The sequence below is a fragment of the Amyelois transitella genome, chromosome 5, assembly GCF_032362555.1.
Source record: "Amyelois transitella isolate CPQ chromosome 5, ilAmyTran1.1, whole genome shotgun sequence".
NCBI classification, from domain to species: domain Eukaryota; kingdom Metazoa; phylum Arthropoda; class Insecta; order Lepidoptera; family Pyralidae; genus Amyelois; species Amyelois transitella.
In genome coordinates this window covers 12,808,066-12,820,639 of record NC_083508.1, presented here as the reverse complement: position 1 = coordinate 12,820,639, position 12,574 = coordinate 12,808,066, and the positions used below count along the sequence as shown (strand labels likewise).

General features: G+C 42.1%; 1 protein-coding gene across 1 annotated transcript in view; it reads right to left on the bottom strand.

The window, feature by feature from the left end:
• LOC106142374 (intermembrane lipid transfer protein Vps13D) overlaps positions 1-12,574 on the bottom strand; it is a 74,216-nt gene that overhangs the window by 37,730 nt on the left and 23,912 nt on the right. The window contains 15 exon segments of the mRNA XM_060954928.1: positions 476-694; positions 1,186-1,313; positions 1,492-1,612; positions 1,751-1,888; positions 3,463-3,621; positions 4,100-4,262; positions 4,803-4,934; positions 5,282-5,453; positions 5,569-5,745; positions 5,967-6,108; positions 6,430-6,557; positions 7,315-7,530; positions 7,963-8,129; positions 8,531-8,715; positions 12,310-12,451. Coding sequence (XP_060810911.1) covers positions 476-694; positions 1,186-1,313; positions 1,492-1,612; positions 1,751-1,888; positions 3,463-3,621; positions 4,100-4,262; positions 4,803-4,934; positions 5,282-5,453; positions 5,569-5,745; positions 5,967-6,108; positions 6,430-6,557; positions 7,315-7,530; positions 7,963-8,129; positions 8,531-8,715; positions 12,310-12,451 — 2,389 coding nt within the window.

The following is a 12,574-nucleotide window of genomic DNA, read 5'->3' as shown; positions in this document are numbered from 1 at the left end:
GAAGGGATAGGGGACCCCCTGCAAAAATTGCGGTAATCAGAAGGGAGTCGCTTTATGTAATAAATAATTATCGTCAAAAGACCCTGGGCTCTTTTCCAGATAGGTGAGGGTTTAATCAGTAATTGCGCCAGAAGAAAGAAGACTCGTAACAAACCAAATGAAATACTTAAATATAAGTGCCGTGTGGTTCCCGGCAGTGCCGTGGGGTTCCCGGCACCAATACAAAAAAGAATAGGACCACTCCATCTCTTTTCCATGGATGTCGTAAACTAATGCGATGTCGCGATTAAGGGATAGGCTTACAAACTTGGGATTCTTTTTTAGGCGATGGGCTAGCAACCTGTCACTACTTGAATCTCAACTCTATCATTAAGCCAAATAGCTGAATGTGGCCATTCAGTCTTTTCAAGACTGTTGGCTCTGTCTACCCCGCAAGGGATATAGACGTGACCATTTGTATGTATGAAATACTTACTTCTCCGTCCAGTATGTTAAGCTTCCCGGGCAAAGACGCCGAGCTGCAACAAGCTTCATTGATCGTGAACTCCGGGAATGATGTCACGAAGTCCGGACACGACTTGGACACGAACACGGCCTTGGGGGGCACTTGGGGGGTGTGCGACACCATCATCATGCGGTGGCGCGAATCCGGCTCCTTGGTCAGGTCCTCCATCGTGATGGAGTGGAGGGAAACCTGGTGGAACATCATCGTTGAATCAATACTAATGTTATAAAGAAGTAAAGAATTAGCTTCCGAAGATTAGCATCAGAAACGCTGAACCCGATCATAAAAATCGTTCCACCGTTTGAACATTGCGGGTGAAGCCGTGGCGGGTCGCTTGTTTGTTCAGTTCGATGGGACATATACCAGAAGCATCACGTCGACTATGGTTATAGGAGTGGTGGTCCACTCGATTCTTCGTTCGTGCAGCATGAGCTGTCGATATAAGCAAATTGCTTCGGCAAGATGTTAAGGTATCGGGTTCCTCTTGGGGCATTCTTAAGGGGCTCTTTATGGCTGTTATACAAAGAGCTGGTCGAAATGAATAGCTCTAAAGTATCCCTAAAGAGATTATGTAGGGAGTCAAACCAAGCAAACGAGAAGACGAAATATCTTGAGAATTACTAGAGCTATGGATCGGTAGACGAATACCTCGTCACAGCGTCTCCTGGGCCGAGTCTCACCTGCAGCGTGTTCCCCACAGAGCGGTGCAGCAGCGAGAACTCCCGGAAGGCGAGCTGCACCAGGCTGCGTTCCCCGGCACCCAGGTCCGCGCGCAGTTCCACCTTCAGCGAGGCCACCTCGAAACGCACTAGAAATGTAGAAAATTATTAAGGTCTTCGTAATGAGTCTTCCAAATTCAAGTTCCTACAAAAACGTCGTAACTCTAGATGGTTAGTCTAATCTCTAGTTTAGCTGCTGGGCTCGCAGCGCTGGGTCCAGCAGCAAGGCGCTCTGCAGACAGTGAGCTGGTGCTACACTAGACATACCAGTGGTGCTGGCGGGCCGCTTGCTGGGCGCGGGCGGCGGCGGCGCCAGCAGCAGCTGCTGGGCTCGCAGCGCTGGGTCCAGCCGCAGCGTCGGCACCGCCGGCTCCGACAGCGAGGCACTCTGCAAAGCAGAAATCAATCATTCAACTCGCAATTCAAATAAGATTCATAAATAAGGATGCAGCAAAAGAAGAATGGTGCAGAAGGTGTCTGCCTATCCCTATAGAGAACAGGAACTCTTGAGAAGAGAGCTACATACCTCAGCGGCGTGGTCTCTGTCGGCCTGTCTCTCGACGGGGGCGCAGCTGATCCAGCGGATGGTCTCCAACAACTGCTCGTATTGTTCACGTCGAGCAGAGATGTGAAGTGGGCCCACTATTTTGCCGCGGATCTCGCACTGAAAAACAATATTGTGCGTTAGAACTCGCTTTCACGAAAAGATTGTGTGTTAGAACTAGCTTTCACGAAAAGATGATGTGCGAGAACTAGCATTCACGAAAAGATGATGTGCGAGAACTAGCTTTCACGAAAAGATTGTGTGTTAGAACTAGCTTTCACGAAAAGATGATGTACAAGAACTAGCTTTCACGAAAAGATTGTGTGTTAGAACTAGCTTTCACGAAAAGATTGTGTGTTAGAACTAGCTTTCACGAAAAGATGATGTGCGAGAACTAGCTTTCACGAAAAGATTGTGTGTTAGAACTAGCTTTCACGAAAAGATGATGTACGAGAACTAGCTTTCACGAAAAGATTGTGTGTTAGAACTAGCTTTCACGAAAAGATGTGCGAGAACTAGCTTTCACGAAAAGATTGTGTGTTAGAACTAGCTTTCACGAAAAGATGTGCGAGAACTAGCTTTCACGAAAAGATTGTGTGTTAGAACTAGCTTTCACGAAAAGATTGTGTGTTAGAACTAGCTTTCACGAAAAGATGTGCGAGAACTGGCTTTCACGAAAAGATTGTGTGTTAGAACTAGCTTTCACGAAAAGATTGTGTGTTAGAACTAGCTTTCACGAAAAGATGTGCGAGAACTAGCTTTCACGAAAAGATTGTGTGTTAGAACTAGCTTTCACGAAAAGATTGTGTGTTAGAACTAGCTTTCACGAAAAGATGATCTGCGAGAACTAACTTTCACGAAAAGATGATGTGCGAGAACTAGCTTTCACGAAAAGATGATGTGCGAGAACTAGCTTTCACGAAAAGATGATGTGCGAGAACTAGCTTTCACGAAAAGATGATGTGCGAGAACTAGCTTTCACGAAAAGATGATGTGCCGGAACTAGAATTTCACGAAAAGATTGTGTGTTAGAACAAACTTTCACGAAAAGATGATGTGCCTGAACTAGCTTTCACGAAAAGATGATGTGCGAGAACTAGCTAGTTACAGTCGACAGCTGAGGCAACTGGCCGAATCATCGAACGCATCTGCTACATCCAGCTGGCACACATTACCTGGTCGACTACAGCGCCATCCAGCTGTGTGTCGCCGCAGTGTATGGAGAGCTGCAGCGCGGTGTTGTGCAGCACGGGCTTGCCGCGCGACACGTCGTATATCAGCGGCATGTTCTCCGCGCTCAGCTGGTGCTTCTTCAGCTGTTCTGCTACATCCAGCTGGTACACATTACCTGGTCGACTACAGCGCCATCCAGCTGTGTGTCGCCGCAGTGTATGGAGAGCTGCAGCGCGGTGTTGTGCAGCACGGGCTTGCCGCGCGACACGTCGTATATCAGCGGCATGTTCTCCGCGCTCAGCTGGTGCTTCTTCAGCTGTTCTGCTACATCCAGCTGGTACACATTACCTGGTCGACTACAGCGCCATCCAGCTGTGTGTCGCCGCAGTGTATGGAGAGCTGCAGCGCGGTGTTGTGCAGCACGGGCTTGCCGCGCGACACGTCGTATATCTGCGGCATGTTCTCCGCGCTTAGCTGGTGCTTCTTCAGCTGTTCTGCTACGTCCAGCTGGTACACATTACCTGGTCGACTACAGCGCCATCCAGCTGTGTGTCGCCGCAGTGTATGGAGAGCTGCAGCGCGGTGTTGTGCAGCACGGGCTTGCCGCGCGACACGTCGTATATCTGCGGCATGTTCTCCGCGCTCAGCTGGTGCTTCTTCAGCTGTTCTGCTACGTCCAGCTGGAATGCATTTGAAATGTATCAGTATGGTTTGCGTTAATAAGAAAGAGCTGGACTTATTTGACAAAGTTTACATACATACATATAATCACGTCTATATCCCTTGCGGGGTAGACAGAACCGTGTGTGAGAGACAGAATGTGTCTTTAAACACATCAGTCTTTAAAAGACTGATGGGCCACGTTCAGCTGTTTGGCTTAATGATAGAATTGAAATTCAAATAGTGATAGGTTGCTAGCCTGTTGCCTAAAAGAAGAATCCCAAGTTTTTAAGCCTTACCCTTAGTCGCCTTTCACAACATCCACAGGAAAGAAATTCTTTATTCTAATGATGCCAGGGAAGCACACGGCAAAGTTTTATCGGACAATAATTTCTAACCCAATTAGTTAGACCCAGAACATTGTTGTTATGAGCTTGATAGAACGAATGATTTCTATCAGTATGCTGTGTAAACAGGTTATGAAGGAGAGTGAAGTACCGAGGCTAGCGAGATGTCGCGCACGCGCACGCGGTACTGGCAGTGCTGCGGCGGGCCGGGCGTGTTGCACAGCGCCATGCGGCCGAGGTGCGCCACGAACACCTCGCTGCTGTGCGCCGCGCGCGGCACCACCACCACGGGGGACTCCAGTTCGATGTTCACGCTGAAATATGGCACATTTAGTACATACAGGAAAAATTGATCTCGACCGATAACAAAAGACTTTCCAGCGAGCTAGTGTTGATGAGAAGAAAAATTGGTTCAGATTATTTTAAAGCACGTTTTAATGAACTTACAATACTTTATTTATTGATCTTATAAACCATCTCATGAACTACATATTTTGACTAACAAAAAATCAATATATTTTCAAACATCTGTGTCATTAAATTTTTTTCAACAAACACACAATGATGTTGCACTGAAAAGATCATCTAGTCATCTAGTTAATGACCACATAGATATAACATTATGAATCATTTAATATCAATATGTACAAAGCAACTGGGTGCATATCACAAAGAGTAAAATATAACTACATCACCAAAGAGTAAGAATATGACACGTAGTTATGTCACATCAATTACAGCCTTCTAACAGAGAAGGAGGCGTACTAAAGAGAGTGTGAGAGAGTGGAGAGTTGAATAATGAGCAGTGGAGTTACTTTTGATAATTGTCAGTGTGCGAATGTGATGACACATACCTGAGCACGATGTTGTCGGACTTGAGGTCAGGGGGGTCATCGACCGAGCAGCCCATGCTGAAGGTGCGCCTCCGCGGAGAGACCCCATCTATGGACTGCGACATCTTCGGGTTGGCGTATAGGGCTTCGCTCCTATCATAACAACAATATATTTATGTAACTCCTTTTAGCGAGATTTTAAACCGTCAGTTGTCAAGCGTGGAAGCTTTGCGACGTAGTGCGTCAAAGTTATTTAGTTACCAATGAAAATATCTGGATTGACTACTTGGTATGGCTCTGCTGCAGAGCCAGTAAGTGTGTACGATTGTGTGTTCGCACTTACGCCACGTGCACACCGTAATTCTGATAGCTATACCGTAAGGTACCGAGCTCCTGAATGGCCAATGGTGTTACAGCATCAAAGGTCACCTCAGCATGAGGCCGTGCTTGTAACAGATTGTCAGACTGACAAGCAGGATGCAGCACAGTGGACAGGTCACCTGGGATGGACCAGGCCGATGGCCATGTCGTGCGCGGCGGCGCGGATGGAGCGCGCGAGGTTGGCGAGGTACTGCTTGAACTCCGTGAGGCAGGAGCGCAGCTCCCGCAGCAGCGGCCCCGAGTGCGTGTACCACACCGACGCCACGTGCATCGACACGCTCGCGTGTACCACTGGAACAACAAAAAATTTTTAAATAAAGAAGCCATTTTGATAACAAAAGCTAGGAATGAACAATGGCTGGCAATGCTGGGCTACTAGCTGCTGGTGTCGAGCGGGCAGTCTCACCGGGCGCCTCGCTGTCCAGCCTCCTGGCGACGGAGAACAGCAGCGCGCGGTGGTGGGGGGAGTGGTGGGGGGAGTGGCTGCCGGCCGCCAGCACGCGCGTGTGCACGCCGGCGCCCTCGCACAGAGACACCACCTGCACGCCGCCCAGCGACCCGCCCACGGAGATGTGGCTCGAGTCTGGAACAGAACAGGTTTCTTTACACTTTTTCGCAAGCATTAAGACAATTTCACACAAAATAAAAAAATAGAGCATAGAAATAAAAATAAAAGTTATGGGAGAATCTTTTTGAGAGTGAGTTTATGACAGTTTTATTTCTCTTTTTATTTATCTGAAATATTCTTCAACTCTTAGCAAATGCATTCGTTCTACTGGGTTATTGCTTACTGACGTAACTCACCCAGAGTGGCCTGAATCTTGGCTTCGCTGACGGTGGCGGTCGCTATCTTCTTGGCCACCACGTTGCCCTCGTGGACCGCCGCTCTCAGCAGCAGTACTCCTAGTCGGTGGAAGTCAAACGTGATCTCCGTTCTGATCTCCTTCTGTTTGCAAAAAAAGTTATTTAACTTAAATTTTGCAGTGCAATTTTACTATGTATTTATTTTTAGATCCATAGGTATATTTAATATTGACTCTAAACGTATTGCAACATTTATGCTCTTAAATCAAATATAATTCGTTTCAGCGTGAGAACGTGTCATGTATTTGTACGCAATACGATATGGGGCATTCCAGAAGTAACCTAAGTTACTCCCGAAGGCCTATTCTATATCTATACCAAATTCCTTCAAATCAGTCCCGCGGCTGAGCTGTGAAAGCGGAACAGATAAACAAAATGTCATCTAGATAGCTCGATATCTCACGTTGAAGTCAGCTTGCGCGGCGGCGGGCGGGTGGCCGGCGTGGTCCACGTGGTCGGCGCGCGGCGCTCCGCTGGGACGCGTCACGCGCTGCACGAACCCGATCAGCTCCACTATCGTCTCCTGATTTGCTGGGAACACGTGGAATTACAGTTATCGATGATCGATTTCACAACATACTCACGATTATCGACATTCGACGAGTTATTAAACCAAAGTCCTACTAATGAGGCGAAGTCTCATAACAACTGTTTAGTGACGAATAGTTACTCTTTATCACTACATAGTATAAAACAAAGTCGCTATTTTAGTCTGTTTTTCTGTATGCTTAAATCTTTAAAATTACGCAACGGATTTTGATGCGGTTTTTTGTAACAGGTAGAGTGATTCAAGAGGAAGGTTTTTATGTATAATAACATTTATAATTTGGCACCCGTGCGAAGTCGGGGCGGGTCGCTAGTTTATTTATATAAACAAAGTACATCAAAGCAAAAATACAATTAGAAACTTCATTCTTTATTTTTCTTTTTCTGTTTTTTATTTAAAGGAAATTATTGTAGTTTTTTGGTGCTATCACTTTTAATGTCTACGAATCATACTCAGTGCCCTCTTTTCCAAAAGATCTCATACGGCAGGTTAACAATGTGCTATAAAACTCTCCCTGTAGCAAGATACGAGTGATGTCCTTTTATCGCGTGAAAAACTATCACTGTTTCGCATTTTATTATGACGTGAAACGGGATGGCGATAGTTTTTTACCGCGATAAAAACAGCGTCACGCGTGCCACGCTAAATGAGCTGGTATTTAACAACAATTTAATTAACATCATTCTTAATACATTACTGAAAATAATTCGATAGCAAATATTTACAAAAAGTTATACTTACCAATAATATCCAAATTGTTGAACAGTATATTGGCTATCCTCAAGTCTTCCGAGTCCCCCTCTCCCTTGACGAGGCACAGCTCCACAGCTATGAGAGCCTCCGAGTCCACTACTCCTGGGGGCGCCCAGCCCAGCCCCGGGTGGTGCGGCCCCGGCTGGGAGCTGCTGGGGGCGCCCCACCGGGGCTGAGGACTGCTTCGGTCAGAGTCCGGGATATCTAGGCAAAATTTACACACATATTATCACGTCTATATCACGTTCTGTATGTATGGCTGTAATGATGGAATTGGAATTACAAGAAGAATTCCAAGTTTATTAGCCATTCTACCAATGGAAAAATTTGACATACGGTATTTATATATTTTTGTGATTAATAAAAAGTTAAATCACTGAATCAAAGTTGATCAAAAGCTTAAGATATAAACTATATATTTATCACGATAACTAACATCAAGGTATACACGATTGACCTGAGATGTGAGGTAAGCTATAAACGATTGGCAGGTTTCGCTTTTTAAGTAAAATAAAAAGCGAAAAGCAATTAAGCTTTAAACTTTAAAGTGTTATTGCTTTAAAGTTTAAAGCAAGCAAGGCTGTTACCGATTTGTATTTAAAGGGCAATGTATCAAAAAGTAATCGTAAAACTTACTTTTAGTCCCCGTATACCGCAAGGAATGCAACGCATTGTGTAGCGCCTGGGGATGCGCCAGCGCAGGCGCCGTCCTGGTCTCGGGGGACACGGGCGACGTGGGCGACGTGGGGGACGTGGGCGACGTGGGCTCTGACCCGCGGATGCTGCCCGACGCCGTGTCCATGCTGGGAAACCGCATTTACATTGTAGATTAAAAACAAATTAATGATTCAGGCACAAGATAATGTTCAATTTCCAAGTTACAAATGTATTAATTTAACCGCAGTCTATACATGTTTGCTGACCGCAACCGGTACGCACCACTTCCAGTAGTCTAGGGTAGGTAGGGTAGATTAGGGTGTAGGAAAGCATTGTGAGTAAACCTGTAAATTTTGGCAATTGAATATCAACCATGACTCGACCTGTGTTACGCGCATAATTGCGGAGTTCAGACGGAAACCGCTCCGTGTAAACACAATCAAGAAATCCGTAGTCTTTAACTGACCGCCAGTTCCTCTCCAGAAGTGGGTAAGCAGCCAGGAATAACACGACTAGAGGATTAATGAATAAAATCAGTGTGTCTCACCCCACGTGCTTGTGACTGGCCACCAGCAGCTCGAAGTCTCCGCCGTACGTCTGCAGCGCGTCCACCAGAAGCAATGAGTGTACTGATAACGAGAGGGAGAGTTCCGAAGGCCTAGCGCTGACTGCGGCGGCCGCTTTGACGCCACAAACTTGTACTTCGGCGATGCTGCGACCGCGGGATTGCACCTGAAATTATCACAATTATAGTACAATAATTAAACAGAATATAAAAGAAATAGTAAAAGAAAGAAAGAAAGAAGAAATATTTATTTGGTACATAATAATAATAAATATATCAAGAACATAAAACCTTAATCTATAACAACATTTGTACCAAAATGGTCTCAGCATTTGTCGTGGTATATACCGCAACGCTGGTCTTCCGTGGGCACCAAAGTGGAAAATATTAAAATAATAAAATAAATTGTTCGTTTTACAATACGAAAAAAAATCGCATAATAATAAAAAGGCAAGTAATTTAAGCTGCTTTTGACTTTTGAGTATCCAAAATATGACATTTTAATTTAATTGTAAAAGATCTAGCTAGTAGCGCAGTAGAATAATGCGCTACCATTCGCCTTTTAAAAGCCACAGCTATGTTTATCTTTATACATAAATAAAAAAAACTAAAAAACTACGCTTTTATTGCTAATCAAACTAAAAAATAGAAAATAAAAATTAATGACAAAGGAATTCAGTAGTAGCAAGTCGAACAATCAGTTATAGTCAGTTGTAGTAGTAATTACCTCCGATTAAAATTATAACAAAATTAAATTTATAAACAAAACAATTTAAATCAGAGTAAAAAGCGTGGGGTGCCTGATGTAGTAAATATTAAAATCATTCTATTAGCATATATTTATGACAAGAGAGTTATGAAAATGAAGTAAAATGCACCCCACGCTTTTTACTCTGATTTAAATTGTTTTGTTTATAAATTTAATTTTGTTATAATTTTAATCCGAGGTAATTACTACTACAACTGACTATAACTGATTGTTCGACTTGCTACTACTGAATTCCTTTGTCATTAATTTTTATTTTCTATTTTTTAGTTTGATTAGCAATAAAAGCGTAGTTTTTTAGTTTTTTTTAAACTATTATTTATTTTCTATTTTTTAGTTCGATTTGCAATAAAACGGGTAGTTTTTTTAGTTTTTTTATACAATTATTTTTTGGAAGTTAACACTTCTGGTATAACTATCTTACTAGAAAAGACTTTCGCAACCATGCGCCCATCGCCGGAGGTTTTCAAAACTAACTTTCTTAAAGTTATATGTGGCCTGATTGGATTAAATCTCATAATATTCTCATCATCATGATTCTTTTTAAGGCGATGGGCTTGCAACCTGTCACTATTTGAATCTCAATTCTATCTTAAAGCCAAATAGCTGAACATGGCCTATCAGTCTTTACAAGACTGTTGGCTCTGTCTACCCCGCAAGGGATATAGACGTGATTATATGTATGTATGATGATTGTTAAACCCAGTTGAAAAGAATTTTATAGTGATAAATCACTGTTAATAATATTTTTGACTATCCAGCAAACGTAATAATTTTCGATTGTGGCCTTGCCAGGAATCAAACCACAAGATTAAGAGGCAGATTGATACAGGAACAAAAATATTTCAAACATACCTCCACTGCCTTTACAACCAGGAACGCAACAAAGTTTATCTGAAGACATCGTGGCACTTTTGTTGTAAAATCTGTCTTTCACAAAAACAAACACAAACTTGGGACTCCTATCTCAAATAATAAGGTACTTTTTACAGGAGTCCTATCTCAAAATATCTGCACAACACAGTAAACACAGTCAGAGTCCAATCTCAGATGATAAAATCACACGAATATCCGGAAGAACAAAGCTCGACTCAACGGAAGATTCCAAACTCCAAATAACGACAAGTTATCAGCACAAAACAAAGTGCAAATAGGTAAATACACAGGCACCGGTAAAAAACAACAGAAAGAAAGTTTACAGGTGTTCGAATCGAATTCAATCAAAACTTACTGCAAAACTTATTTGACATAAATAAACTGAACTGTCACTCATTTTCCAAACGAGTATTACAGTGTTGCTATTATAAATAGGCAAAAGATACCTAATGTTAATTCAAGAATAGGCTATTTGACTGTAATAAAAATATACATTTCTTTTATGTCATCAGTCTTAATATTATTTTTTTGGAGCGATTTGTAATGACGCGAGATAAAAATATTGCATTATTTTAACAAAATCCGTCTCAGAAAATTAGGTTTTTTTATGCAGCTGTCACGTGACTAAAAACGAACGTGATTGGCTATTTCTATTATGACGTCAATTATCCATAAACAGACTGTGGATCGTACTGTTCCTTAGTGTTCGCTATTATTTTTCAAGATTTTATAAGTGTTTGATCGCTCAGGATTACTCAGATAACATAGGTATTTAATAATGGAAACCAATCTCGCGAAAGCTGACAGTCGAAACCTACCAAAAGTGGACGCAATAATGGTTGGCGTCTTCTTAAAAAACAATCCAGATTTCTATGCTGCCGAACTGAGAAATGTGAAAACATCAATGTAAGTATATCTTGGTAACCACTGATCTTAGATCATGATCTGAAACCACTTCCTGCGAATATTCAAATCCATCGGCATAGAAAAAAACAGTTTCGTAGGAGATTTTATTGTTGTATTAATGCATTGAGGCACTGCACAACATTTATAGGAACTCATTTTAATAATTTTCACACATATGACGTGGCACAAGTTAAATAAAACAAGAGAAAATCAAAACTTTTCGAAACACCAACAAGCTTTGTATGATATTTACACGAAATTTACGTCACTGCATGCCATGGCCGCCATATTGCTAAATGTCGCGTTTTGGCGGCATATTTGAATATTGCATTTTCTTTTTCGATTTTTTAATAAAATAGCTGTAATAAAGGCAGAAAAGTATTTTTGTAGGGCTTCTTATAAACAATTAAATAGCCTAAGATAGTTTTTAGAACTTTGTCAAATAGCCTATTGCATTAATATGTTAAATACGTATTAAATATCGCAAAGTTCTGTAGGTAGTAACTTTATTCTTGTATTATTGTAAATTTAGTTATTCAATTTTCATTTATTACTTTTGTTTTATTACTTATATATTTTTTATTGTTTTAAAATATTCTACTAATTCTACTATTGTTTCTAATGGTAATTCTAAATGGAGCAATGCGATGAAATAAAGAAGCCTCAGGTTATAGTAACATTATATGGAAATATATTACATCTCTTTTTGACTCATTATACGTCAGAACTTCTTGGTTTCTTGTATGGAGATTACTGGCACTGGTGCTATCTCTGTCTCTCTTACTCTCATACGAAGGATCTAAAAATGAATTTATTAATCCTGGCAGTTTTAATAAGGATAATGAGAAACTCTTATCAAAATATTGCATTGTCATCGGTCCTTGATACGTGTGCAAAGTTCCAAGTTGATCAGACGTTTAGAAATCAGTGAAAATTAAGCTCAAAGATTCCGTTACATACATACATACATACATACATACATACAACCCAAGCTAATAAAAGCGTAGTAAAAAGGATAGAGGGTTTCACGATAATTAGATAGTAAGTACCTAATACAGAACTTAAGAGACACATTGTAAGGAGTCTAGATAGGGTGCGCTGTTATAGTCTATAATTCGGCTCGTATAGATATAACTGGAAGATTAGTCAGTCAGGGTCATGGGTAATGGTGGGTTGGGATGCCCCTCGTCTGCACACTACCACAGTCACTAACCTCCAATGACAGCTGGTCGATGGCAAACTGCAGCATGAACAGCTTGGCGTTCTGATGGCTCGACATCTCCGATCGCGAGGTCTGCGAGCTGATGCTGCTCTCGTCCGCTTCGTCATCGTCTTCACCTTCGGAGGTTGTATTGCTTGTCCTGAAACAAAACAAATGGCGTTATTTTAGGCTCCATGGTTTACAAGGAACCTCTATGAGTTTGCCATGTCCAGTTATATGTCTGTTTGTTCGCACACATTCCCAGAAAGAAATAATA